Genomic DNA, 25,132 nt, shown 5'->3' on the forward strand with positions numbered 1-25,132 from the left:
TATTTTAGGTGACTGATTAGACAGAAATTTTTTAATGGAAGAGGGATTAGGTCAGTGCATTCAAGAGTTTCTGAGAATAAACAAACAAAGGAGTTTTTGAGAACCTCTGGCTGTGGAATAAGTTATAAAAGAAAAATAGAATACTTTCTGCACATTAGCTGAATGAAATACATGGGAAAATAACAAAACTTGAGAGTAAGTAAAATGTTTACTTACCAGTACACATGGAATGTGTTGAGGTTCAACTGTGAAAAACTTTTCATATCTAACAACAGTTTCGAAGAACTCCAATGTCACAGATGTATGCTGATAGGAACTAACTCCTGATGTTACCAACTGGAGCAAGAAAAAGTTAAGAAATTTATCCTGATTTATTGTAACATCAAAATGCCCCTCTTAGCAGATACCAAACTCAAACAAGAAACTCCCATTAGCTTATAGCGAAAACAGAAAATTATGTTCAAATAAATTATTTTGAGTATACTTACAGTTCTCATCATATCCTGCAAAGCACTAGCTTTTGAAACATCACCCGAGAAGTGAGCACCATGAGATACTGGAAGAGCTTCTGCCAACATATACAGCAATCTTATTGCTACTTCAACTTCCATAAATCGTGTAGTCTGCCAATTCCTAACAAGGCATAATATGTTACTGAGATCTGAACTAACACTTTCTATACAAAATTAGTGATGCAAAGGATAAAAAGATACCAACAAAAGCCTTTTAAATTGTTAAGGATTCAGATACTGTTAATTTTTAAAAAACATATTTTTATTGATTTCAGAGAGGAAGGAGAGGGAGAGAGATAGAAACATCAATGATGAGAGTCATTGATTAGCTGTCTCCAGCACATGCACGTCCTCCTCCCCCCTCCCACTGGGGATCTGGCCCATAACCCGGGCATGTGCCCTTGACTGGAATCGAATATGGGACCCTTCAGTCCACTAGCTGATGCCTTATCCACTGAGTCAAACCAGCTAGGGCAGATATTGTCAACTTTGCCAGGCAATATAATGTATACCAAAAAGTAGAAATAACTGATGCTATCCATTTTATTATTTATGTTCTAAAGAGCAGTGTTTCCTCTCAAAGATCAAGAAAAATCAAGATGATAAGTGCATTGTCTTAGACTCTACACATAAATTCTTAAAAAGTCACACAGATTAATAAAGTAGTAAATCAACACAGGGAGAAAAGGAAAGAGATGACTTGTTACCAAAACAATAACAAACTTACTGCAGTGTAGAACTAAAAACTCTACGAACAGAAGCCAGCAGTAATTCTGGTGAAACTTGAGCAAGCCTGTCCAACAATAACTTCAGTTGTTTCCTATATTCTACAAACATGGCTTCATCTTCACCCTACGATGGATTTTAAAATTCTCATTTTAAAAACCTTTTATGTTTTATGGTCTTTTATACCATAAAACTCATTCATGTAAAGGTCAACTGTCGTTAGTTTTCTGCACTTACAAATTTAATACTTTCATTTATTTCATCAATATTCAGGTATACATGAAAACTTACGAGGCTTAAACCTTCCCCTCCTGCTCACAAATAAGTGCTTCTGAACATAGCCCTAGATCTTGAAAGCCAGAACAAGAAACAGTCCAGGAAGAAAATTATTGTTAAAAATCTAGTCAGAAGAGGTTCACATTGGGTTTTTGTGAGTACTTCAGCACCTTATTTATACTGCTATTACAATTACCACTGCAAAAACTGTAGTATTGTCTGAGAGAAGCTATTACCTGTAATGAGCCTGGCACTTTAAGTACACAGTGTGTTGGTTATCATCACCATTACCTTTAATAGTCCAAAGTTTCTGAATGCCCAAAGAAAGAAACAGGACACTAGCACACAACTAAACGTGACTGATTTACTAGAAAGCACCTGATGACATTGTGTTTGATGGGAAGCTGACTCTCTAGCAATCCTAGACAAGACTTCTAATCAGAGCAAGTCCAGGCCGTTAAATACCTCATTCCCACTCTCCCATACACATTTATAATCTGAGGTCCACCAAGTGGGCCTCAATTTACCACTCTTGTTAAATATAAAGAAAGATAAGATCACCAAAAATATTGTCAATATTTTATGGAGATCAATGCTATAAAATGTTTTTTAAAAAAATACCAAATGTGAAGGATTATGAGGCTTCCATTAATTCTACCTAAAGTTGAAGTTAATATAATCAGGCTAATTTTTAAAATAGAGCTTGTTTTAAAGGACTCTAAAATAATCAAAACTTGAAATATTAACATGATGTAAGTAATCAATGAAATTAAAACTGATTTCTCCTCAATGCAAAATTCTTACCTCATTTTCAAAGTTATATTCCTCATCATAAGTCAATTTTTTCATAACGGCCAACATGATTGCCTATAATTAAGAATAAAATACCTTTTGTCAGTCTTCTTTTAATTTCATAAAATTAGAAATTAAGCTATATTTAAAGGCAGTTTAAAAGAAGCAAAAAGAAGTCAGTTACCTCTACATTAGCTTTTTGCTGATCCGAGAGCACTGAAAGCTGTTAAAAAGTAAGCAATAATTTATTAGGTTTCCTAAAGTTACACTTACTCATCAGAATATTTTTCTAATAGATTAACATTTTAAAAAACATGCACACAACTTTTCTGGAGGGAAGTTTAGCAGCTCCTTTCTGTACAGGGTGGGGCAAAGTACATTTACAGCTGTTCATATGGGAAATAATACGATAATTAATAATAACACAAGAATAAATTCTGTGTTCTGTGTACTCACAACTGGAAACCTACTGTTGTCCCATCCTGTATTTAAAATGTACCTAAGATCTAGCAATTCCATTTCTAGTAAATAACTTGATATGCAGGCAAAGACATAGAAATAAATTTGATTTTTAAAGATACTTATAATGTTTTCAGCAAAGAAGTAGTTTATAGGACAGTAAAGTATGATCTTGCCTTGTTTTTAACAAGGCAAAAAAGGCTTAAGAAGCCATTATGAGATACACAGCAAGATTACCAATAGTGACCTGAACTTTCCTCATACCTTTCCCCGTTGCCAAAAATGTCTAAAAGTATGCATAGAGACATGTTATATTTATACAAACAGAAGCTAAACTCAGTGTAGAAAAAAAATTATTTTAAGCTTGACTTGATTAAACTAATCCAATATAAATAAAATAAGACTGGTTCTCTCACCTAATGTTGTAATGAGAAGTTACTAATTCTTAAAAAGGCTAATACCCTCTACATTTTAAGTTCTTATTGAAAATAATTCTCTGGGGGAAAATTTTAATTATACAAAGATTATTTATATTTAATTAATGTAATAAACTATGCTTAACAACATATTTACTGTATTTAGAATTAAATATGATCCAAAAATTTTAAAAAAGTAACCCAAACCTATCATTAATTCTGAAGCTATTATTAGTCTTATGAATTTTAGAACTTGGAAATCTGTTTTCTGGCTAAAGGTTTAAAAAGAAAAGAAAAAGGAAATACTTTAATATTTAACAGTAAATGTCATTAGGTGTTAAAATTAGGGCTATTTTCATTTTCCTGTTATTTTCCAATTCTTTGTGACTCTTCTATATTATCTACTGGACAAAAAGTTAAAATAAAGACTTACTTGTTTCAAAATATGAAGATAATCATAACAAAATCCAATAATGTTAGATGAGATATCATCATCCTCATGAATTAGTAGCTGCAACATCAGCGCCACTTTTGTTTCAATAGCTTGTAGTGCCTCTTGAGCATTCTTGATATCCCCATTCTTAATTAATTTAGTCCAGCTAACTATCAATGACTGTCCCATTCCATTTACCAGTTTAGAAAATCTGGCAAGGAAGTCGACATCTTCTTCCTGAAAGGAATGAAGGCAGTCCTTAATTTAAAATTACACACCTGTCGAAGCCGGTTTGGCTCAGTGGAAGAGCGTCGGCCTGGGGAATGAAGAGTCCCGGGTTCAATTCCGGTCAAGGGCATGTACATTGGTTGCGGGCACATCCCCAGTGCGGGGGGTGCAGAGGCAGCTGGTCAATGTTTCTCTCTCATCGACGTTTCTATCCCTCTCAAATCCTCTCTGTGAAAAATCAATAAAATATATTAAAATAAAGTAAAATAAAATAAAATCACACACCTAAGAGTAAGAGGAAAAACCTTAAGCTTTAGAAAAAAAATCAAGTGTCAAGTATAGGATTCAATTTTAAACTAACATTAGACATTTAACAATTCTAACTTTTTGACTGGGAAATTTTCAGAATTTGAATTCTTCTACCATTATTATACACTAGTACTCTTTAAAGCAACTAAAAAAAATACCCACAGCCTGGCCTGTGTAGCTCAGTGATTGAGCCTTGACCTATGAACTGGGACGTCACAGTTTGAGTTCCAGTCAGGGCATATGCCCAGGTTGTGGGCTAGATCCCTGATCATGCAGGACGTAGCCAATCAATTGATGTTTCTATCTCTTTTCCTCTTCCCCTCCCTTCCTCTCTAAAATCAATAGAATATATTAAAACAAAACAAAACAAAACAAAACTCAAAACCCTACAACCTGGGCATGTGCTCTGATCGGGAATCAAACTGGCAACCTTTTAGTGCATGGAACTACACTCAACCAACAGAGCCACACCAGCCAGGGCTAAAGCAACTCTTTTTAACAATTATAGTACTGTAAACATTGCTGGCTTTATAAAAGCTTAAAAATAGGGACGCAAGATTTTTGAATCTTCTAATTATTGAATTCAGTAAATATGCTATAATAAAGTAAAAGTATGTGTAACAACTTACAACAGTCCTTTCTGATACTATTTAATTTGAGCCTCAACTATTGCTGCAAAGAGATACTGCCATTACAATTACCTACCTAAAGTCATATCAGTTAGAGCCACAACTCAAAAATTTTTCATTAATTATCCTTATAATGTTCTCCTATAGGAATATATTTTTAACTTCATTATTTTAGGTCTTTTACCAGGGACTAAATAAACCAATTATTAGCAGTATTAGAAAACAATACTGTTTGTCAGCAAGGAAAACACTAGAGCTATGCTAATACCATATCAGCAAAACGATTTCTTAGTAATTTTTTATTACTATCATAGGAAAAATTAAAATTAAAACTTACCAATTACGCATCTAAATTAATAATTTACCACACTCAAAGCTGTTGGAATTAAATTCTAACAACTCAAATAAGTAGTCAAAAGTATGATGAAGCCGAAACCGGTTTGGTTCAGTGGATAGAGCGTCGGCCTGCGGACTCAAAGGTCCCAGGTTGGATTCCGGTCAAGGGCATGTACCTTGGTTGCGGGCACATCCCTGGTGGGGGGTGTGCAGGAGGCAACTGGCTGATGTTTCTCTCTCATCGATATTTCTAACTATCTCTCTCCCTTCCTCTCTGTGAAAAATCAATAAAATATATATTTTTAAAAAAGTACGATGAAAATGAACAATTATAACCAAGTCTAATTTTGGCCAAAATGCACTGTCATGTAAATATCGTCTCTTGCTACAAGTATGGTTTGTGGACCAGTAGTATCAGCATCACCCAGGACTTTGTTAGAAATAAACAATCAAAGGTACCATCCCAGATTATACCAGTTTGAGAACTGGTATAATCCATTGCCTAAAACAAATGCTACAGAAATATTACGGCTTTCATGATTCAGTGTTTTATTATTATAATCTCAAGGGGAGTTTCCAACATAAAAAAAAAAAAAAAGGAAGAAAAGGAAAGCATATTTAAATTACTACCTACTCTGTATTACTACCTATCCTATAGAAAGTTTGTTCTAACAATTTAAAAAACTTTATATATAAATTTACTGACCTGGTCAATGATGAAAAACCCAGCAGACTGTAATACTTGACACAACGATTCTACTAGTTTCATTTTATCAACCGGATCCATTCCTTTATTTACAATTTCAAATAAACAGTCACATGCTTCTTCCCGTAGAACTTCTATTGACATATGACCTAGCAGCATATTTATAAACCTGACAATGGAATAAAATGGTTGTTTTCAAACTGATGTATTTTGCTGGCTAATATTTTAAAAATAGACTTATACTTACCTATCATTGGCTATAAGGGATAAGTCTATCCAAGATACATAAGCCCCAACTACTTCAAGGCACTGACATGTCACTTCCGAATTAGTATACTGATAATTTTGCAGGATTTGGTACCATGATTCCACCAAGTTTGGAATGCACTGTTCCCTCATGGTATCTTTTATTAGAGTATTTCTACGAGCCTCCTAAAAACAAAACAAAACAAAACAAAACAAAACAAAACAAAACAAAACAAAACACCTTATACGCAATCAAAGCAGAGAACCTCGCAAAATAATGTTTGACATCTGAATAGTTGCACAGAGTAATTACCTCACCCCTAAACTTCCAGACTTTCAACACATTTCCTATTTATCAGCTCTAAAATCATACCCGGTGATTCCTTCTATTTCCTCTTTCCATTCTATTCCTCTGTGCCAAACTTGATCTATTAAACATAAACTATAAATAAGCATTACTTAGAAATCTTAAGTAATTAAATATTGCTCAATATTATACAAACATGATGTTTAAGTTAAAGAAAATTGCAATAAATTAAATGCAGGAAAATAACCTTTATAAATGCTTGACATACAATGAATTTAAAGTTATTATAAACACTTGAATTAAGCTATTTCTGTTTTGTTCTTTATAAGGAGACAAAGCCCTGGTCAGTAGCTTAGTTGGTTAGAGTGTTGTCCCAATACACCAAGGTTGTGGGTTTGATCTCCGGTGAGGGCACATACAAGAATGAACAAATGAAAGCACAAATAAGTGGAACAATGAATCAATGTTTCTTCCTCTCTCTTCCCCTCCCCTTTTGCCCCTTCTTTAAAATTAATCAATTAAAAAAAAAAAGATTATATCAGGTCACGAACTATAAAAGGCAATGTGCTATGTGACTGAGAATACAGAAGAACCCAGCATTGATTCATAAGCAATGCTTCTTCCTCAGTCAGTGACTACACAGCAGTAGTAAATATAGATCACATCCCTACAAATTCACAGGAGAAAGTGCTCACATAGTTTAAAAAAAAATCTAAATATTTTAATTTTAACCTACATGGGGGAAAAAATTTAAGTTCCTTTGTAAGACAAAATTCAAAATGCTGAGTAAATCTATAATTATTCTTTAAAAACTTTATCTAAACAATAAGACTTATGCTCCTTTTATTATATGCCCATTATCTCCTATAAAATATATATTAAAAACTAAAAATTAGGCCCTGACTGAGTAGCTCAGTTGGTTCAAGTGTGTCCCAATATGCCAAGGTTGTGGGTTCAAAGACTGGTCAGGACATACATAAAAAGCAATCAAAGAATGCATAGATAAGTGGAATAATAAATTGATGTTGCTCTCTCTCATATCAATAAATAAAAGTAAAGAAAAAAAACCAAAACCTAAAACCTAATGAGAAGTTACTTGCCTCTGATGTGTGCACTACATCACGATCCACCAACTCAGAATCAATAGCCATGAGGATTCGGAGGTACAGATCTACTCCCCTTGGATTTAGGTCCACTACTGAGAGAATGTCAAAAAAAAACTTGGGCCATTTAGTAAGATATTCTGTAACAAAAAGCAAGGCGAAGACTTGGGCTGCTTTATTTCGTATAAAAGTCTTCTCTGGTTGAGGATTCAGCATCTGACAATAAGAGAAACAGTCCGTAAAATTAAATGTAAATTGAAGTTTCAAACACTTGGTTTTTCTATTGTATTTATCATTAATAGGCAAAAAAACAAAAAAAAACAAAAACACACATCAAACTTCAACATGGTATAGATTAGCTGTGCAACAAATATGCTTAAAAATGACCAAAGTATTTAAGCAACTGAGCAAATGGGGAATAACCAAATGAACAAAGGTGCTAATGGTTATTTCTTGTTCTCAAACTTTATTTTTTTCCATTCTGACACGTTTAGAGAAAAGTTCCAGGCATAGTTTATCAGTTCCTATTAATTTTCTGAGGGAAAAAATTCAATTATTTTTCTTCTAGCTGCTTGCTCTTTACAGGAAAACAAAATTTCCAACTCTACAACTGCTATATATATATATATATATATATATATATATATATATATATAGCAATCAAATTAACAAATAAGAACATACTATGAATTAAGAACTTGATTGGCCATTTTGAAATGGGGTCTTTGTGAAAAGGATGTCCAGGAGGACTAATTTTTATGTGTGTTTCTTTTTTCTTTTTCATTTTTTATCATTAAAAAAGAAGCTTCAATTACAGTTGACATTCAATTTTATTTAACTTCAGGTGTATGGCATAGTAGACACTTACGTAATTTACAAAGTGATCCCCCTTGATTAGTCTAGTACCCAACTGGCACCATACATAGTTATTACAATACTAGAGGCTCTGTGCACAAAATTTGTGCAGGGGGGGCAGTGGTGATGTCTCCTCAGCCCAGCCTGCACCCACTCCAATCCGGTACCCCTTGTGGTATGATGTCTGACTGCCAGTTTAGCCTTACCCCAGGGATCGGGCCTAAACTGGCAGTCAGATATCCTTCTCACAATCCTGGACTGCTGGCTCCTAATTGCTCACCTGCCTGCCTGCCTGGTTGCCCCTCCCTGCCCCCCTAATGGCCTGGTTGCCCTACCCAGCCTGCTATTCAATCATTTGATCATCCTTCACTAACCCCCCTGCTTGCCTGGTCATAGGCAGCCATCTTGTGAGGATGTGAGGATCAATTTGTATATTACCTCTTTATTATATAGAAGGATTATTGACTATATTCCCTATGCTGTACTTTACTTCCCCTTAGGAGGGAGCTCATCTTTAAGAGTGAACAGAAAAGCCACTTTTGTCAAGCAGTAAAAAAACAACAAAAAAATACCTTTTAAAACCAAAGTTTCCACAATGTTTCAGTTATTCATACAGCTTAAAATTATTGCTAAGCTTTCATCTACCCATGATCTTCAAAACCAGTATTTTCTAAGAAAGCTACAGGATGAAATGGAGGGTAAATGACCCACATTTTTAACATAAAGTTGCAAATGCTTGCAAAAATAAAAGTTTAAATACCTGGCAATTTGAGGTACTAAATGAAATTACAATTTTACCTGAGCTTGAAGCCAAGATATGAGCGTCTCCCTAATTAGTTGCTGTTGAACAGTAGTTAGTTCTGAATATCTGTTCAAAATAGAGAAGAAAAATAATAATGGCTATATTTGGTGTCTGCAGTTTTAAAAAATAAGAACCTCTTATATATTTGAAAAGGAAAATTTGAATAGCACTCAATTATCTGAAGTTCTCTATAATAAATTGATAATGCCTCTCTCTCATCACTTGCTTTAAGGAAAAAGGATAGGTGTGGGAGTGGCAGATGGAGTATCAATATTGTTATCAGTTTAATTTGTGGTAGGTTCACGTAGAAAAAAACGGCAGCTACACAATTTTTTCAAAAGGAAGTAAGTCCATCTTCTGAGATCTGGTTTACAGAATAAATCAATACACAAACGAAGGGCCCTCTGAGCTATGACTCATTGTTTTCACTTAATTAAAGCAGGGGTTCTGAATACAAGTGCCCATGCTGCCACTCAAGCTGAACAGAGAGCTGCGATGCAGAGCACAGGCTGGTGTTGCTACATCTTCTGATATTTTCAGAGAAACTGGAAACCTATTGGTTTCCCTGTAAAATTTTGGATATTTATATGTAACCAACAAATTCGGTATTATTAAAACACTTTGGGTCAAATCAAAATACAGCTATAAATTGGATGTCAGTTTAAATTACTACCTGTATTATGATTTCCTAAAAAGGGAAAAACTAATTTTTTAAAATATATTTTATTGATTTTGTACAGAGAGGAATGGAGAGAGATAGTTACAAACATCGATGAGAGAGAGTCATCGATCAGCTGCCTCTTGCACACCCCCTACTGGGGATGTGCCCACAACCAAGGTACATGCCCTTGACCGGAATCGAACCCGGGACCCTTCAGTCCCCAAGCCGACGCTCTATCCATTGAGCCAAACCAGTCTTGGCAGAAAAACTAATTTTTAAAAAACAGCCTCTCCCCACAAACTTCAGTTATGCAGTGAGAAAAAGACTTACTTATATTTAACTTGATGTTCTAAAACTTGAAAGCAGAAAAACTTGATGTGATCATCACTAGGAAAAAAAGAAAAAAGAAAATAAGCAGAATATGAATTGGGGAAAACAAATCAAAGATAAAATATTTAGTAATAAAATAGTTTAAAAGTTTTTCAAAACAGACATTTGGCTTGCTTTTTACTTACTGATCTCATTTATTACATTCTTATCTATTTGTTTAAAATGCTAAAAGCATTTTAAATATTATACAATATTCGACATTTCCACCAAATCTGGCAAGCAGAACAACCAAACAAATTAAAATACACCTTAAGTATAGTACTTTGCAAACAGACGACACACACTAAATTCCAGATGTTACGATTCCTGGAACAACTCATAAAGGCGAGGTGTTAAAATGACAAATGGTAGACCTGCCAGAGACTGTTAAATCAGAGTTGTTTATCAAAGTCATACTTAAAATTCAACCGCAGGCAGTTCTATTGCAGCCAAATCCAAACAATCGGTATCACCTGACTGGCAGTCTAGCCTCAAACGTAATACAGAAAACCAAGGTACAAATATATTGCCCTTACAAAAGGAGAGCAAAGTGCTCGCTTCGGCAGCACATATACTAAAAAAAAAAAAAAAAAAAAAAAAAAAGGAGAGCAAAAATCAGTATCCATCAATTATTGACTTTCACTTGTCTCTCTAGGGGTGAGCCAGGGTTGCAGTGAGCGAGCTACAAACTCTGACAAAGTCCCTTTAGTGAAGAACAATCTATTCATCCAAGATAGTTAGTGAGAGCCAGGATTAGTCATAGGAAAAATTTTTCATATATAAAGCTAACTGGTCACTACAAGAATGGAGATGTTATCTTTATTTAGACAACATGAATTAACCAAATAAATAAAACAATCTTTTTTTTTTTTTTTAACATTTTATTGATTTTTTACAGAGAGGAAGGGAGGATAGAGAGTTAGAAACATCAATGAGAGCGAAACATTGATCAGCTGCCTCCTGCACACCCCCTACTGGGGATGTGTCTGCAACCAAGGTACATGCCCTTGACTGGAATTGAACCTGGGACCTTTCAGTCTGCAGGCCAATGCTCTTATCCACTGAGCCAAACTGGTTCCGGCTCCTTTTGTGTGTTTTATTTATTTATTTATTTATTTATTTATTTATTTATTTTATTGATTTTCTTACAGAGAGGAAGGGAGAGATATAGAGAGCTAGAAACATCGATGAGAGAGAAACATCGACCAGCTGCCTCTTGCACACCTCCTACTGGGGATGTGCCCGCAACCAATGTACATGCCCTTGACCGGAATCGAACCTGGGACCTTTGATTCCGCAGACTGACGCTCTACCACTGAGCCAAACCGGTTCGGTTTGTGTGTGTTTTTTTAAAATCCTTACTCGAAAATATGTTTTCATTGACTTTGAGAGAGATGAGGGAAGGAGGGAAAGAAACATTAATGTGAGAAACATCAATTGATTGCCTCTTGTTATCGCCCCAACCAGGGATCAAAACTGACATCTTTTGGTATCCGGGATGATGCTCTTACCAACTTAACCACCTGGCCGGGGTTGAAACAATCTTTTAAGAGTTTTTTAAAGTTAGGTTTATTTAGCACCTCTTCTAATACCTTAGGGTTTTTATCCTTATCATGGATGATATTGAAGCCTTAAACTAAGTATAGAGGACTTAAATTTTCCATTCAAAAAGTAAACTATAAGAAGCTTTTAATTAAGAGCTGGACCTTGCCAAAACCGGTTTGGTTCAGTGGGTAGAGTGTTGGCCTGTGGACTGAAGGTCCCAGGTTTGATTCCAGTCAAGGGTGTGTACCCTGGTTGCAGGCACGTTCCCAGTGGTGCGTGTGCAGAAGGCAGCTGATCGATGTTTCTAACTCTCTCTCCCTTTCCCTTTTTCTCTGTTAAAAAAAAAAAAAAAAAAAAAAAAAGCTGGTCCTTATTTAGTCTAAGATTTATATATATGTTCTGAAAAGCAATTTTTTCAATAAACTGGAACACTTGGTTTTGTCTGTAAAAATGTAGTAACTAATACCTACAGCATGCGGAAAACTCCGCTAGGAGTCATCACTAGCCTCCAGGCACTTCTACTCACAGAAGCAAGTTGTTTGCTTATAGCGGGTCAGTTGTTTCCCGACGTCTCACTATGCCAGCTGCACCTCTTTTGTAATTAAGTAATTTAATGAACTATTATATAAACTAATGAGCATGATACGAGTTCTTATTTTTGTGAAAATCAAGTTGAAAGCTTTCAAAAGAGTTCATAGGAAGTCACATTGCAGGGGGAAATACATGTAATGTGGGTTAGATAACCACAAGACTTGGAGAGAGGGGGATAAATAACTAAAAAGTTCAGGAACCTGCAGTCATTATTCCTCAATGTAGAGCAGGGGTCGTCAAACTACGGCCCGCGGGCCACATGCGGCCCACAGAGGAGTCTGATCCTGCCCGCCAGGTTTTTTGGGCAGGTGTTACAGTAGGAATTAGTAGTTCATATAGTCCGGCCCTCCAGCTCTCTGAGGGTCCGTGATCTGGCCCCCACTTTAAAAAGTTTGAGGACCCCTGATGTAGAGGATGGATTATGGGTTTGATCAATGTAAGAATGACAAAGTGAGTGCTAGTAGCATGTACACTAAGAAAAGACCTCGGTCCAACATCAAGATTGGTAAGTGAGCCGAAACCGGTTTGGTTCAATGGATAGAGCGTCGGCTTGGGGACTAAAGGGACCCGGGTTCGATTCCGGTCAAGGGCATGTACCTTGGTTGCGGGCATATCCCCAGTAGGGGGTGTGAAAGAGGCAGCTGATCGATGACTCTCTCTCATTGATGTTTCTAACTCTCTATCTCTCTCCCTTCCTCTCTGTACAAAATCAATAAAAAATATATATATATATATTGTGTGTGTGTATGTGTATATATATATATATATATATATATATATATATATATATATATATATATAAAAAGATTGGTAAGTGAGTGCTTGATTCAGCAGCTCTTTTACTAAAATTGGAACAATACAGCCCGGCTGGTGTGGCTCAGCAGTTGTATATTGACCCAAGAACCAGAAATCTCTGGTTTGATTCCCAGTCAGGGCATATGCCCAGGTTTTGGGTTTGATCCCCAGTGGGGGCCATATAGGAGGAAGCCAATTGATAACTTCCTCTCTTATTGATGTTTCTCTCTATCCCTCTCCCTTCATCTCTCTAAACATCAATAAAAATATATTAAAAATATATATAGAGAGAGAACAATAGAGATTAGCATGTTCCCTGCATAATGATGACACACAAATTCGTAAAGAGTTCCATATTTTAAATAAAGATTGGTAACTGAATGCTTATATATAATACTTTAAACTAAAATAAAAAATTAAGATTATAATTTGATTACCTCTTTTACCAACTCTTTAGAAAACCAACTATCACTCACATCATAAGAAAATAAGGAAATATTGCCCTAGCCAGTTTGGCTCAGTAGATAGAGCATCAGTCTATGGACTGAAGGGTCCCAGGTTCGATTCTGGCCAAGGGCACATGCCCAGGTTGCAGGCTTAATCCCCTATGGGTGGTGTGCAGGAGGCAGCCAATTGACGATTCTCTCTCATCAGTGATGTTTCTATATCTCCCTCTCCCTTCCTCTCTAAAATCAATAAAAATATATTTTTTATAAAAGGAAATAAGGAAGTTTTAATGTACTACATTCTAGTCTGGATATGCTGTCAGGTGCACACAGCATGAGGCAAAGGATAGTTCTACTGAAAAGTCAATCCTGGAAGGGCCAAATTATTAATTTACTATTTTTCTCATTTCTATACTAAATGATTTCCCAAAACACAGGTCATAAAATGTTTTTATGAAAGCATTCTCCAAACACAGGTAAATTTGAATCCTGTCAAGTTCACAGAAATTTAAATTGTAAGAATCATGTAAATTTTGTTTTAGTTACCTGTATGTCCTCTGGGCCAGAGCCTCTGCACACACCTGCCAGGCATCTGGGGAGATCTTTAATTGCTCAAAATAGGCCAGGGCCTGTAAGAGAAAAAGCAGAAATGCTTTTGTAATGTCAATCCCAATGCCCTGTCAACACTAAACAAATATTCTGTGAATCACAAACTGGTAATAAATCAGTGAATCTAAAGAAAAGTAGCTGAAATTTTGCATTGGGGCTTCTGAATTTGTGCCACTTAATGATTTTAGAGAAAAGATTAAATAGAAAACAAATCCATCAGTTAGAACAGGGGTCTTCAAACTTTTTAAAGTGGGGGCCAGATCACGGTCCCTCAGAGAGCTGGAGGGCCGGACTTTATGAACTACTAATTCCTACTGTAACACCTTGGCTGCGCTCACTGCCCAAAAAACCTGGCGGGCAGGATCAGACTCCCCTGGGGGCTGCATGTGGCCCGCGGGCCGTAGTTTGAAGACCCCTGAGTTAGAATGTCGAACCTTTTTCCTCACAGCAAAGGAAACAACGCAAAAAAGTCCTTCAGACCTCAGTGGATTGTTAGGAGGCTCAAGAAGTAAAACATACAAGTGCTCATCAAATGCAAGTAAAATGATATATAAAGGGTGTTTTCCTATTTCATAGCAAATATGTCATTAAAGAGGTGACTATAAAAGATAAAACATATTGTATGCCATTTGGTTCAATTAAAAAGACTGTTTCAGCTGGGACCGGTTTGGCTCAGTGGATAGAGCGTCGGCCTGCGGACTGAAAGGTCCCGGGTTCGATTCCGTTCGAGGGCATGTACCTTGGTTGCAGGCACATCCCCAGTGAGGGGTGTGCAAGAGGCAGCTGGTCGGTGTTTCTCTCTCATCGACGTTTCTAACTCTCTGTCCCTCTCAATTCCTCTCTGTGTAAAATCAATAAAAATATATTTAAAAATAAATAAATAAATAAATAAATAAATAAATAAATAAATAAATAAATAAAAAGACTGTTTCAATTCAACTGTATCATGTAAGTTCCCTAAAATGTTAGATTAAAATCAGAGCACAACTGTATATGAATTTTGAGAAGGTACTCAAATAATTGAAAAGGTCAAAGCTTTATCATCCCTCCATTCATGCATTCAAGGCCTTCTTCTAAGAGCAAGTGTATGCATTCAGGGCCTTGTTCTAAGAGCACTAAGTCCATGTGCCTCTCTCCCACTGTTGGAAAATGGGGAGTGACTTCTGCCACTCTTCCATGCTGTAAATGGCATCAATGACAGATGCAGGTTTCACATATGACAATTGACAAATAGTAATCTGAGCAACTTATGAAAAGTATCTCAAACAGCCAAAAATTTACACATACACTAGAAACATTGCTAGATGATTTTTTTTTTTAACATGTTAAGCGCCCAGCTTGTTTTGTCTTCCGGACAGAAAGTATAGTGTCAGTCACTGGTGACTGACTGCTTAAGGTGGTAAAAAGTAGTTTATTGATTTTTAGAGAGAAAGGGAGAGGGAGGGAGAAAAATATGGACAAGAGAGTGCAACATGGTTCTGTTGCCTCCTGCATGATCCCCGGTGGTTAAAGCTCACAGTGCCCTGCCTGGGAATCTAGCTAGCAACCTCTTGGTGCATAGGACAATGCCCAACCAACTGGGCCACATTGGCCAGGGCCAGTGATAGATGATTTTAAAGTACTTACATACTGATACAATCCTTGAAATTAATTAGAAGGAATATTAAGCTTTAGTAAAACCTAATTTTGATTAGTCAATATTTTTATTTATTTTTGTTAAATGTATTGGGGTGACACTGGTTAATAAAATTATATCAGTTTCAAGTATATAATTATAATACATCATCTTGAAAATGTTTGTGCCCCACTAGTGTTAAAAATAATTTTATCAGTTTACTATAGAAGTTGTAAAAATGAAACAATAAAAATATCAGAGTGCACTGCACTTAGCAAGAATAACTACTATTTTGTGTAACTTGTTTTAGTTATAATGTTTATATATATTTATTTACATACATTTATGTATCTACATATATACTGGGTCAAGATGTAAAATTATTCCTTTGGATTAAAGGTTTTAAAAAAAAAAAAAGCAAAAAACCCTTGCTTTTTAGGTGATAGTCTCCTGTATTATGTAACTGCATGAATGAGGGAATGAGTTTTCATTCGTGGTTTCAGTTAACAGAGAACCAAAGTAATGAAGGTGAATAGATGAAGATCACCAAATACTATCTAAAGTATAAATAATATCTTTAAGAACTACGAATATAGGAATCTAAGCAGCTGCAAAAGAATCTAGCTCACTTGTCTTCTAACAATATTTCATAAAATCTAAGGTTTCCTTTACAAATATCTCAAAGGCCAGGGCAGGTGATAAGTGGAAGTTAATCATGTAAGTTGCATTACCACTTATCAAAAAAAGGAGGGTGAATTCAGCTGGTAGAACTGTTACTGACATACCACTCTTGAAATAACAGCAAGTTTTAAGCCAAAGAAAGATATTCTATTCACACATTAAAAAGTGAGTCGATAACTAGAAAATTTTCAGTTTTAAACTAGTCTTTGCATTCTAAATTCCTGTTAATAGCATTAAAATTTCTTTTCTGGCAATGACGAACAAGTCAAAGCTTTTATCATGTTGTTCTTCTATCTTATACCTTCTTTCTGAGGGCCTATTGTCTCTAAGTGCCAACAGAGATAAATCAGCTCCTTTTATTGCCCATGCAGAAAACAGAGAACTAGAACTGAGAATGTGGGTTGGCAGTCATTTCCTTACCACCAAGCTGAATTAGATCCCCACTACTGCACTCTAACACCAGGGCTATCAGAACTCATTTTTCCTTAAGACTTCTCCATTTCCATCCTGTTACTCAGGCTGGCTGAATGTGATATCAAAGGAAGCCCAGACCACATATGCCTGATTGACAGAATCCATTTTTATTGACGAAAAGCGTAATTTCTATATATTAAAAACACTAACAATTTCTTGGTTTTACTTTTCTGAAAAGAAAATCATGACTTTTTAAAAAAATATTTTTTAAATAACATGTGCGAGAGGAAGGGAGGATAGAGAGATAGAAATATCAATGATGAATCACTGATTTGCTGTCTCCTGCACACCTCCCATTGGGGATGGAGCCCACAACCCAGGTATGTGCCCTGACAGGGAATCGAACTGTGACCTCTTGGATCACGGGTGGATGCTCAACCACTGAGCAATATCAACTGGGTAATCATGGGACTTTTTAAAAAATCTGATAGATGGTGGAATTTAATTTAAAAAAAAAACATACATAAAAAGGAACCTAAAAGAATAACACAGAAGGCTAATAACTAAAACCCTTAAAGCTCTTATTACAATAACCATGCAATATCAAGCCAGAATCAGGTAAACATCCAGGATACTTCAACTATGTGACTAAGGGTTTAAAGATGGGCAGCTTAAACTCCAACGAAAACAAGTATTTGTCTGCATAAACAAGACATAGACTTTTAAAGTCTTTTCATGTCCTAACCAGTTGGATATCTTGTAGTTAGCTAGTTATTTAAATCTCAATTCCTGTTATTTCCCTCTAGCTTAGGGCTGGTCACTTAACAGCGGAGGCATGCACAGGCATTATGATAGAAAGTACTTGAAATTTTTTTTACTACTTAAGAAAATTTCTGCTTAGCCCTGGCCAGTGTGGCTCAGTTGGTTGAGTGTTGCTTCCTGTACGGAGAGGTTTGTTTGACTGTTGGTCAGGGCACATGCCCCGCTTGCAGGCTCAATCCCCACTAGGTGGCTGTGCAAGAGGTAGCCCATTTATGTTTGTTTCATTGATGTCTCTCTCTCTTCTCCCTTTCTCTACCTCTAATTAAAAAAAAAAAAAAAAAAAAATTCGCATTTTAAAAAATTTCTGCTTAAAAGCACAACTAAAAGTTCTAACATTTAGTGAGATTATTAACCTCATTTAAAATTATAAAAGACTAGAGGCCCGGTACATGAAAATACATGCACTGGAGGAGGGGTCCCTCAGCCCGGCCTGCCCCCTCTCACAGTCCGGGAGACTCAAGGGTGGGAGGCGACCCGACGATCAGGGGAAGGTAACATCCCATCACACCTCTGCTGCTGCCACTGCTGGCAGCGCAAGCCTTGGCCGGCCTGGGCGGCTGGGCAGCTGCCATCTGAGGCTTGCCTACACCTCAGGGGGCAGCCACTGTCTGAGGCTTGCCAGCACTTTTGGCATTGGCTGGGAAGCCACCATCAGAGGCTTGCCTGTGCCTCGGGCTGGCCCTGGGCGGAGGGGCGGGGGGGGGGGGGGGGGCGGGCTGAGGGAACAGGGTGTCGACATATTTGAGGGTGTGGCAGTCAATTAGCATATTCCCTCTTTATTAGATAGGATATCCTTTCCTATGAGTAGAATGAAGAAAGAAAATGCCTCTCCTTCCACTTATCCTAAACTCCAAACTGCCCACACCTTTAAATATTTAATTATAGGCTTGTTCTTTAGATGTTTCTTTTATCATCTAACTATAGTCATAATTATAGGTGTAGACTACATTATGTTTCATTGTTAATGTTGACCCAAATATCCGAGCATTATTTAATATTGGATTCCTTGTCATATGATCACTTTAAGCTAGGATATGGCATATCATAACTACTCATTTACATGTCTGCCTGGACTAAATAACAAGGATGTTAAATATCACTAATGTAAGGGTTAAACTTGTGTAGACCAAGCCATGCACTGGGAAAATAAAATATGCATGTCTGCTATTATGGAAAGTCCCTTAACTAATCCTTTGTATTAAAATTGTAAAGTAATTACCAATGATTAGCAATGTGACATAAACACCTACCTTGAATCCCATGAGATTTTAACACTTGTTGAGGCAACTTAACAGAAAATAAATCACAACCCTCAGTGTTTCTGTATTCAGAATATATTCAGATACCTCAAATTATATGATCTCTATTCATTTCTACCCAAATTAAACCTGTATCATCAGATGTGTTTTGTATTCAAGTCCTCTAATGCAAACCTGTGGTAACATGGTTTTAAAAATTAAGCAAACTTAACTTACCCTTTGTCGGAAGTCTGAATCAGCATTTGGATTTAGCCCTAAAAGAGCCTGTTCATCCATCCCTGCTGCTATACTTGGGGTTTTCTGGTTACAACAGACGTGCCCTCTAATCCAACAGAAGAATCCACAAACATCTGGACACACACACACAAAAAAAGGAAAGAAAACAATAATTAATACAAATAGATGTTTATCCAGAATATTATAACACGCAACATTATGCAAAGACACTTAAGTGTTTTTAAAAAGCTTCTTTTGAAATTATCCAAATTATAAAAGAACCTAGTGTCTCAAAAAATGAGCCTGCTAAATATTCCACAAATGTTTAATTTCTAAAAATTCAAAGTATGCCATTAAGGTTCTCAAATTTTCTTCTTTCAAGATCATCAATAAAGTATAGAAAAGAATTTTTTTCTACTTGAAAGAGAAGCATCTAATTTATGAAATGTTATGTACTATCTTCAGTACATACTTAAAAATGCAATTGTGCAACTATATGAAAAAAGTGACAAATCCAGATTATGCTAATTTTAATAATTTGCCTACTTCCCTTTATCAATATCACAACCTTAAAAAAAAGATTAGAATGCCTGGCTAGTAACCTCAGAGTTCAATACCCTTATTGGAGTGTCTACAAGTACTTCAAGAGAAGTCAAATGCGAAGAGAAGAAATAGGAGTGAAAACCTGGCAATTTAGCTTTTGAACAATGCTGACCTGCCTTTTACAGATCACTGCTCTTCCCAGTCAATTTTAGAAATGTATTTCAAAAAGTGTTTTTTAATAGCTATAAAAATTGACAAATACTATCCTTTTTAAAAAAAAATATATTTTATTGATTTTTTAGAGAGAAAGAGAGAGGGATAGAGAGTTAGAAACATCGACGAGAGAGAGTCATCGATCAGCTGTCTCTTGCACACCCCCTACTGGGGATGTGCCCACAACCAATGTACATGCCCTTGACCGGAATCGAACCCGGGACCTTTCAGTCCACAGGCCGACGCTCTATCCATTGAGCCAAACCGGTTTTGATGACAAATACTATCTTTAAGAATATTTTTAAGTCTCCAGAAAGCAATGACTTTTTCATAAAATAGTGTCTTAACATTCTCAAATAAGAAAATGATAAACCCCAAAAGACAACTTGGTTTTTGATAGAATGAATGTTTGAGGAAACAAGAAACAAACTTTAAATAATGTAAAAGGCACATTTATTCTCTCAAGACCCATGAGATAGGTAGACCAGGCCTTGCTACTCCCAATAAAAGGCTTTTTGGAGTTTAATTATCATAACAAAAGAAGATGAGAGCCTAAAGGGGGCAGGAGGATAAGGGGAGGGCGGTGGAAGTGGCCTCTAAGCCTCAGAGTCTGAGGAATGGGGAGGCCAGGATCAGATCCAGGTTAGAGGTCCCCTACTATTCTGTTTCCCCTGGGCCTGCCGGAATCCAATGACAAATATGTGCCGAGAGCCTGAAAGAAGACAGCCCAGGCCCCTCTCTAAGGTTACTGTCATACTGGCAGCAAGGCAGTGCAGCTTCCCTCTGCCCTCAGGATCAAGATTCAAACACTGGTGAATGACTCCTCACCAACTGGCACCCTAACCCCAAAGGCCAGTGATATTCTGCCTTTCATCTTTGCACACACTGCTCTTTCCTTGTTACTTGGTTAACCCTGTCCTTCAGAACTCAGCTTAAAAGTCACGTCTTTGAAGATCATGTCTTTGATCCCTATTGTCTAACTCTCCCAAACTGGATTAACTGCCCCTCCTAAGTGCTGATTATCACTGCTTGCTGACTAGCTTTCTCATTAGCCTTAAGGGGCAAGGACTGACAGTCTTTTGAATTTGGAAAAACCTGGATTTGTATTCCAATCTTGTCATTTTCAAACTGGGGCCACGTGAACAGCTAGCAGACCCGAGAGAGCCCTTTCTACAAAACAGGGAAAAGTGCACCTCCTGCCCTAGCTGGTGTGGCTCAGTGGATAGAGTGTCGGACTGAGGACTGAAGGGTCCCAGTTCGATTCCAGTCAAGGGCACATGCCCTATCTGCGGGCTCACGAGGCAGCCGGTCAGTGATTCTCTCTCATCACTGATATTTCTCTCTCTCTCTCTCTCCCTTCCTCTCTGAATCAATAAAAAAATATTAAAAAAAAAAAAAAAAGAAAAAAGAAAAAAAAAGAAAAGTGCACCTCCTCACAGTGAAAAACTTCAATGAGGTAAAGCATGCCTGGGCCTTCAATTGGTTATTTACAATTCAGAGCCAGGCACATGGCTATGGGAACTTCTTGGAAAATTCTGGATTTATCATATCATACTAGGAAGCTGGCGTTTTAAACAGATGGGAAAACAAAAAGGCAGCGGTTCCCCTCCCTCCACATTTCACCACCACCCCTTCTGCCAAAAATGACAGGATTTGATAATGCCCCTGAAAAGTGCATACACAGACAAACTGAGTTTCTAGAAATCATAATGCCAGAAGTCTATAAGATTCCTTGGGGGAGGAAAAAAAAAAATGATTTGGCCGAAACCGGTTTAGCTAAGCGGATAGAGCTTCGGTCTTTGAACTGAAAGGTCCCAGGTTCGATTCTGGTCAAGGGCATGCACGTTGGTTGCGGGCACATCCCCAGTAGGGGATGTGCAGGAGGCAGCTGGTTGATGTTTCTCTCATCAATATTTCTAGCTCTCTATCCCTCTTTGTAAAAAACCAATAATATATATTATTGATTTTTATATATGTTAAGATTTATATATATAAATATATATTATTGATTTTTTATATATATAAAGATTCCTTGAATTTGGCATAGATTCCTTTGAATTTACCTAGGGAAGAAGCAAGAGGTCCTAAGATAAAACGTGGCAAATAAAACTACCTAAGGAAACATAAACTTGTTACAGTTGTCAGTACAGAAAGAATACTTCATAAGATGGCACTTGGATAATAATCAATGTGCAAGGAAACATGGTAAACTATGTATTGTGTGCAAACACCCGAAAAGTTACCACCTGTGCGAAATGTGACAATCCCCCCGCCCCCATAGGACGCTGTGCACGAACACATGCTCTAACGTGGCACGGTCTTGCACGTTTAAACATTTGTTACAACCCGATAAGCACTTCCATTACGCATCTACCCAATGTTCTGGAGAAAGGTAAGCAACATAGTTAAAATAACAAGCCCTCGCTTCTCCTGGGTAGCCATGAAATCAAGAACCAAACAATTATGAAAACAATTTCTCCACGCCTACTGAAGACTGCTCACATACCAACACACCGACTCTTTCCAGCTCTGACACCACGCTGACATGTCGCTTTAATAAAACGTAACTTCCACCTCCCAGTAAAAACTAATTAGCACTTCAAAAAAGTACTCCTTCCCCCCTCTCCCCTTTTTCTTCTGGTTACAGAAAATATCGCTCCTGCAGAATTGTGAGGAAGGGACGGGAAGAAATGGCGTGTCCCTGCTGGCAAATTATTACACAAAAATAACACTTTGCTCTCTTTTTTTTTGTCCTGAGGTGGGGGGGGGAGGGCAATCAAGTTTTAAGTCCTCTGCAAGTGAGACACGCTGCAACTATTACAGATGGGCTTGGTCACTTTTATTAATGAAATTGGGGGCCACCAGCGATTCGGCCCCTCTTGGGCCGGCCTCGTCCCCATCTTTCCCCCAAGGAAGCCTCGTGGCAATTCGGGTGATGAAACACCCGGCAAGCCGCAGCCACGCACTCGGGACGCGCTCCGCGGCGGCCGCAGCCGGTACCACCCCCGGCCGGTCGGCCAGGCGCCGGGCGCAGCGCCGCGGAGGGGCCCGGTCCGCACCCCGTCCCCCGCCCCGGCCGGGGTCCCCGCGCCGCTCCTCCCGGCCCCTCCGCCCCCGAGCCCAAGTCACCTTCCCTATCTCTCCATCCCGCGTCCCCGCCGCTTCTCCCGGGGGCCGGTGAGCGAGGCGGAGCGGGGCCGCACGCAGGGGGCGGAGGGAGCGGCCCGCGTCTGGGCCGTCCTTCTCCGCCACGGCCGCAGCGCTAACGCCGGGGACCGGGATGGCCGGGGCCAAGCGCCTCTCGCCGCTCCGCGCCCGCTGGTGCCTCCTCTCGCGTGGCGCTGGGCCGGCTAAGCTAGCAAAGGCAGGCGGGCGGGGCCGGCGGCCCAGGAAGGGAAAGAGTGCGAGGGACTGGCTAACGCCGCCGCCCCCGCTGAGTCAGCGCGAAGCGCTTTCCCCCCGTTCGTGCCGCGCGGGCCGGAGACAGCAGCAGCCTCATGGAAGAAGGCGGACCGCAGCCCGCGGGCCGGCGCCGGGAGCCTACAACTCCCAGCATGCAACGTGCGCGCGGCGCTTCCGGGCGGCGAGGCGCGCACGCGCTCCCGGGGCGCTGGCCTGGAGGCGGGGTCGCCTGAGCGTGTGGTGCGCGTCGGGGTGAGGCGTTCGGCCTGAAACCTACCCGAGGTGCTGACTCTCGTTCCTTCTGCTCCAGTTCAAACCACGAGTGGAGTGCGCTCAGCGCGAAATATAGGCGACTTCGTCAGATAATTGGTAGAGAGGTGATCAGATTATCGAGATTTAATTGCCCCACGTTATTCCGATAAGCAGTGAACATTTTAAATTTCACTTTAAACATAATATTTGTCATTCATGAAAAAGAGCGTTCTTAGGAAGTCCTACTCCTAGGTTCCTTCCATTGTACTGTTACTCAACTTATGCATTCACTGATGTTGTGTGTGTGTGTGTGTGTGTGTGTGTGTGTGTGTGTTTAAATATGGAACGCTTCACGAATTTGCGTGTCATCCTTGCGCAGGGGCCATGCTAATCTCTGTATCGTTCCAATATTAGTATATGTGCTGCCATAGCGAGCACCATTCACCGATTTGTTAATGATTCATCGAGGCAGTATAGGCTCAAGCTGCACAGATGTAAATCCTAGCGCCCTCTTCACTGGTTGTCGACCTTAGTTTCAGGCACGTTACATAACCTGTTTAGTAATCTGTAAAATGAGGATGATTCAAGTACTGATTTCAGGGTTGTTGTGAGGACTACAACCTTATGCAATAAATGCTTGATACTTAAGTTTCATTGTTGACTATTCAATACGCGCTGAATATAGACTAGGTTGCAGTCATTGGGACTACAGTAAAGAACAAACAAAACTTGGGAAGGGGGAATAGAAAAAGAAGTAGAATAAAATTACTGTAGCAATTGAACAGCTACATTTTAGTGACACTGTACCAGACTTTTGGTATATAGAGTATCTTGAACAGTTTTTGCATCAGTTTATAATTTTCTTTCTCAGAATGTCAGACTAGAATTCCTATCCCTATTTCAGTGTATCCTCAGAGTCTAGTACAGTGCCAACTTGTAGTTATAATTCAATAAGTGAATACTTACATAGGTCAACTATGGACTATGGAGGCCCAATGTCTTGAATATGGTCAATATATTGCAATGCCTTATCCTGTCAAATAAGTACAATATTTTATTTGTCCTTTTCACTTGTAAATTCATATTTAACATACTTCACATATTAAATGTCCTGACACACTAACAGCTTATCTACAATTTATCTAGTAACATTGAACCTAGGTTTATAAAAATGTCTTTCAATTTCATAAACTCACATGATTACAGAACAAATAAGAAAGCACTTGAAATCCAACTGAAGAGGACCTGAAAGGGATATTAAATTTGACCATTCCCTATTCTGGTTACCTGGTCCATGAAGGGCAGTTTCTAATCTCAGACTAATATAAAATGCCAGGTATTAAAATGTTGACAAATAACACTGTCATTATTTTAACTTAAAGCATATTTTTATGTATGAATTGTCAAATTTTTTTTTTAGGTTTAATTGCCATTTATTTTATTTATTTATTTATTTATTTTTGAATTGTCAAAATTTTTGAGCATTAAGTACCAGAAGCAGTTCTAAGTGTCAGACATTAATCCTCATAACAACTCTATAAGGTAGATACTATCATTATCTCCA

At 38.0% G+C, this 25,132-nt stretch overlaps 1 protein-coding gene across 2 annotated transcripts in view; it reads right to left on the bottom strand.

Annotated features, from left to right (window-relative positions):
• The window catches only part of XPOT (exportin for tRNA), a 42,518-nt gene extending 19,075 nt beyond the window's left edge, over positions 1–23,443 (bottom strand). Inside the window, exons 1-14 of one of the 2 annotated variants that reach the window (XM_084877586.1) lie at positions 23,044–23,443; positions 19,159–19,292; positions 14,089–14,171; positions 10,127–10,183; positions 9,132–9,201; positions 7,476–7,694; positions 6,070–6,254; positions 5,823–5,991; positions 3,615–3,851; positions 2,491–2,529; positions 2,319–2,381; positions 1,240–1,364; positions 489–633; positions 217–336 (exon numbers count right to left, since the gene is read on the bottom strand). In XM_084877586.1, coding sequence (XP_084733712.1) covers positions 217–336; positions 489–633; positions 1,240–1,364; positions 2,319–2,381; positions 2,491–2,529; positions 3,615–3,851; positions 5,823–5,991; positions 6,070–6,254; positions 7,476–7,694; positions 9,132–9,201; positions 10,127–10,183; positions 14,089–14,171; positions 19,159–19,218 — 1,572 coding nt within the window. In that variant the 5' untranslated portion in view covers positions 19,219–19,292; positions 23,044–23,443. The remainder of the gene's footprint in view (positions 1–216; positions 337–488; positions 634–1,239; positions 1,365–2,318; positions 2,382–2,490; positions 2,530–3,614; positions 3,852–5,822; positions 5,992–6,069; positions 6,255–7,475; positions 7,695–9,131; positions 9,202–10,126; positions 10,184–14,088; positions 14,172–19,158; positions 19,293–23,043) is intronic. The other variant, XM_084877585.1, reaches the window with a different exon arrangement.
• Positions 23,444–25,132: the final 1,689 nt, after the last annotated feature.

The sequence above is a fragment of the Pipistrellus hanaki genome, assembly GCF_964339955.1.
Source record: "Pipistrellus hanaki genome assembly, chromosome: 3".
NCBI lineage: Eukaryota > Metazoa > Chordata > Mammalia > Chiroptera > Vespertilionidae > Pipistrellus > Pipistrellus hanaki.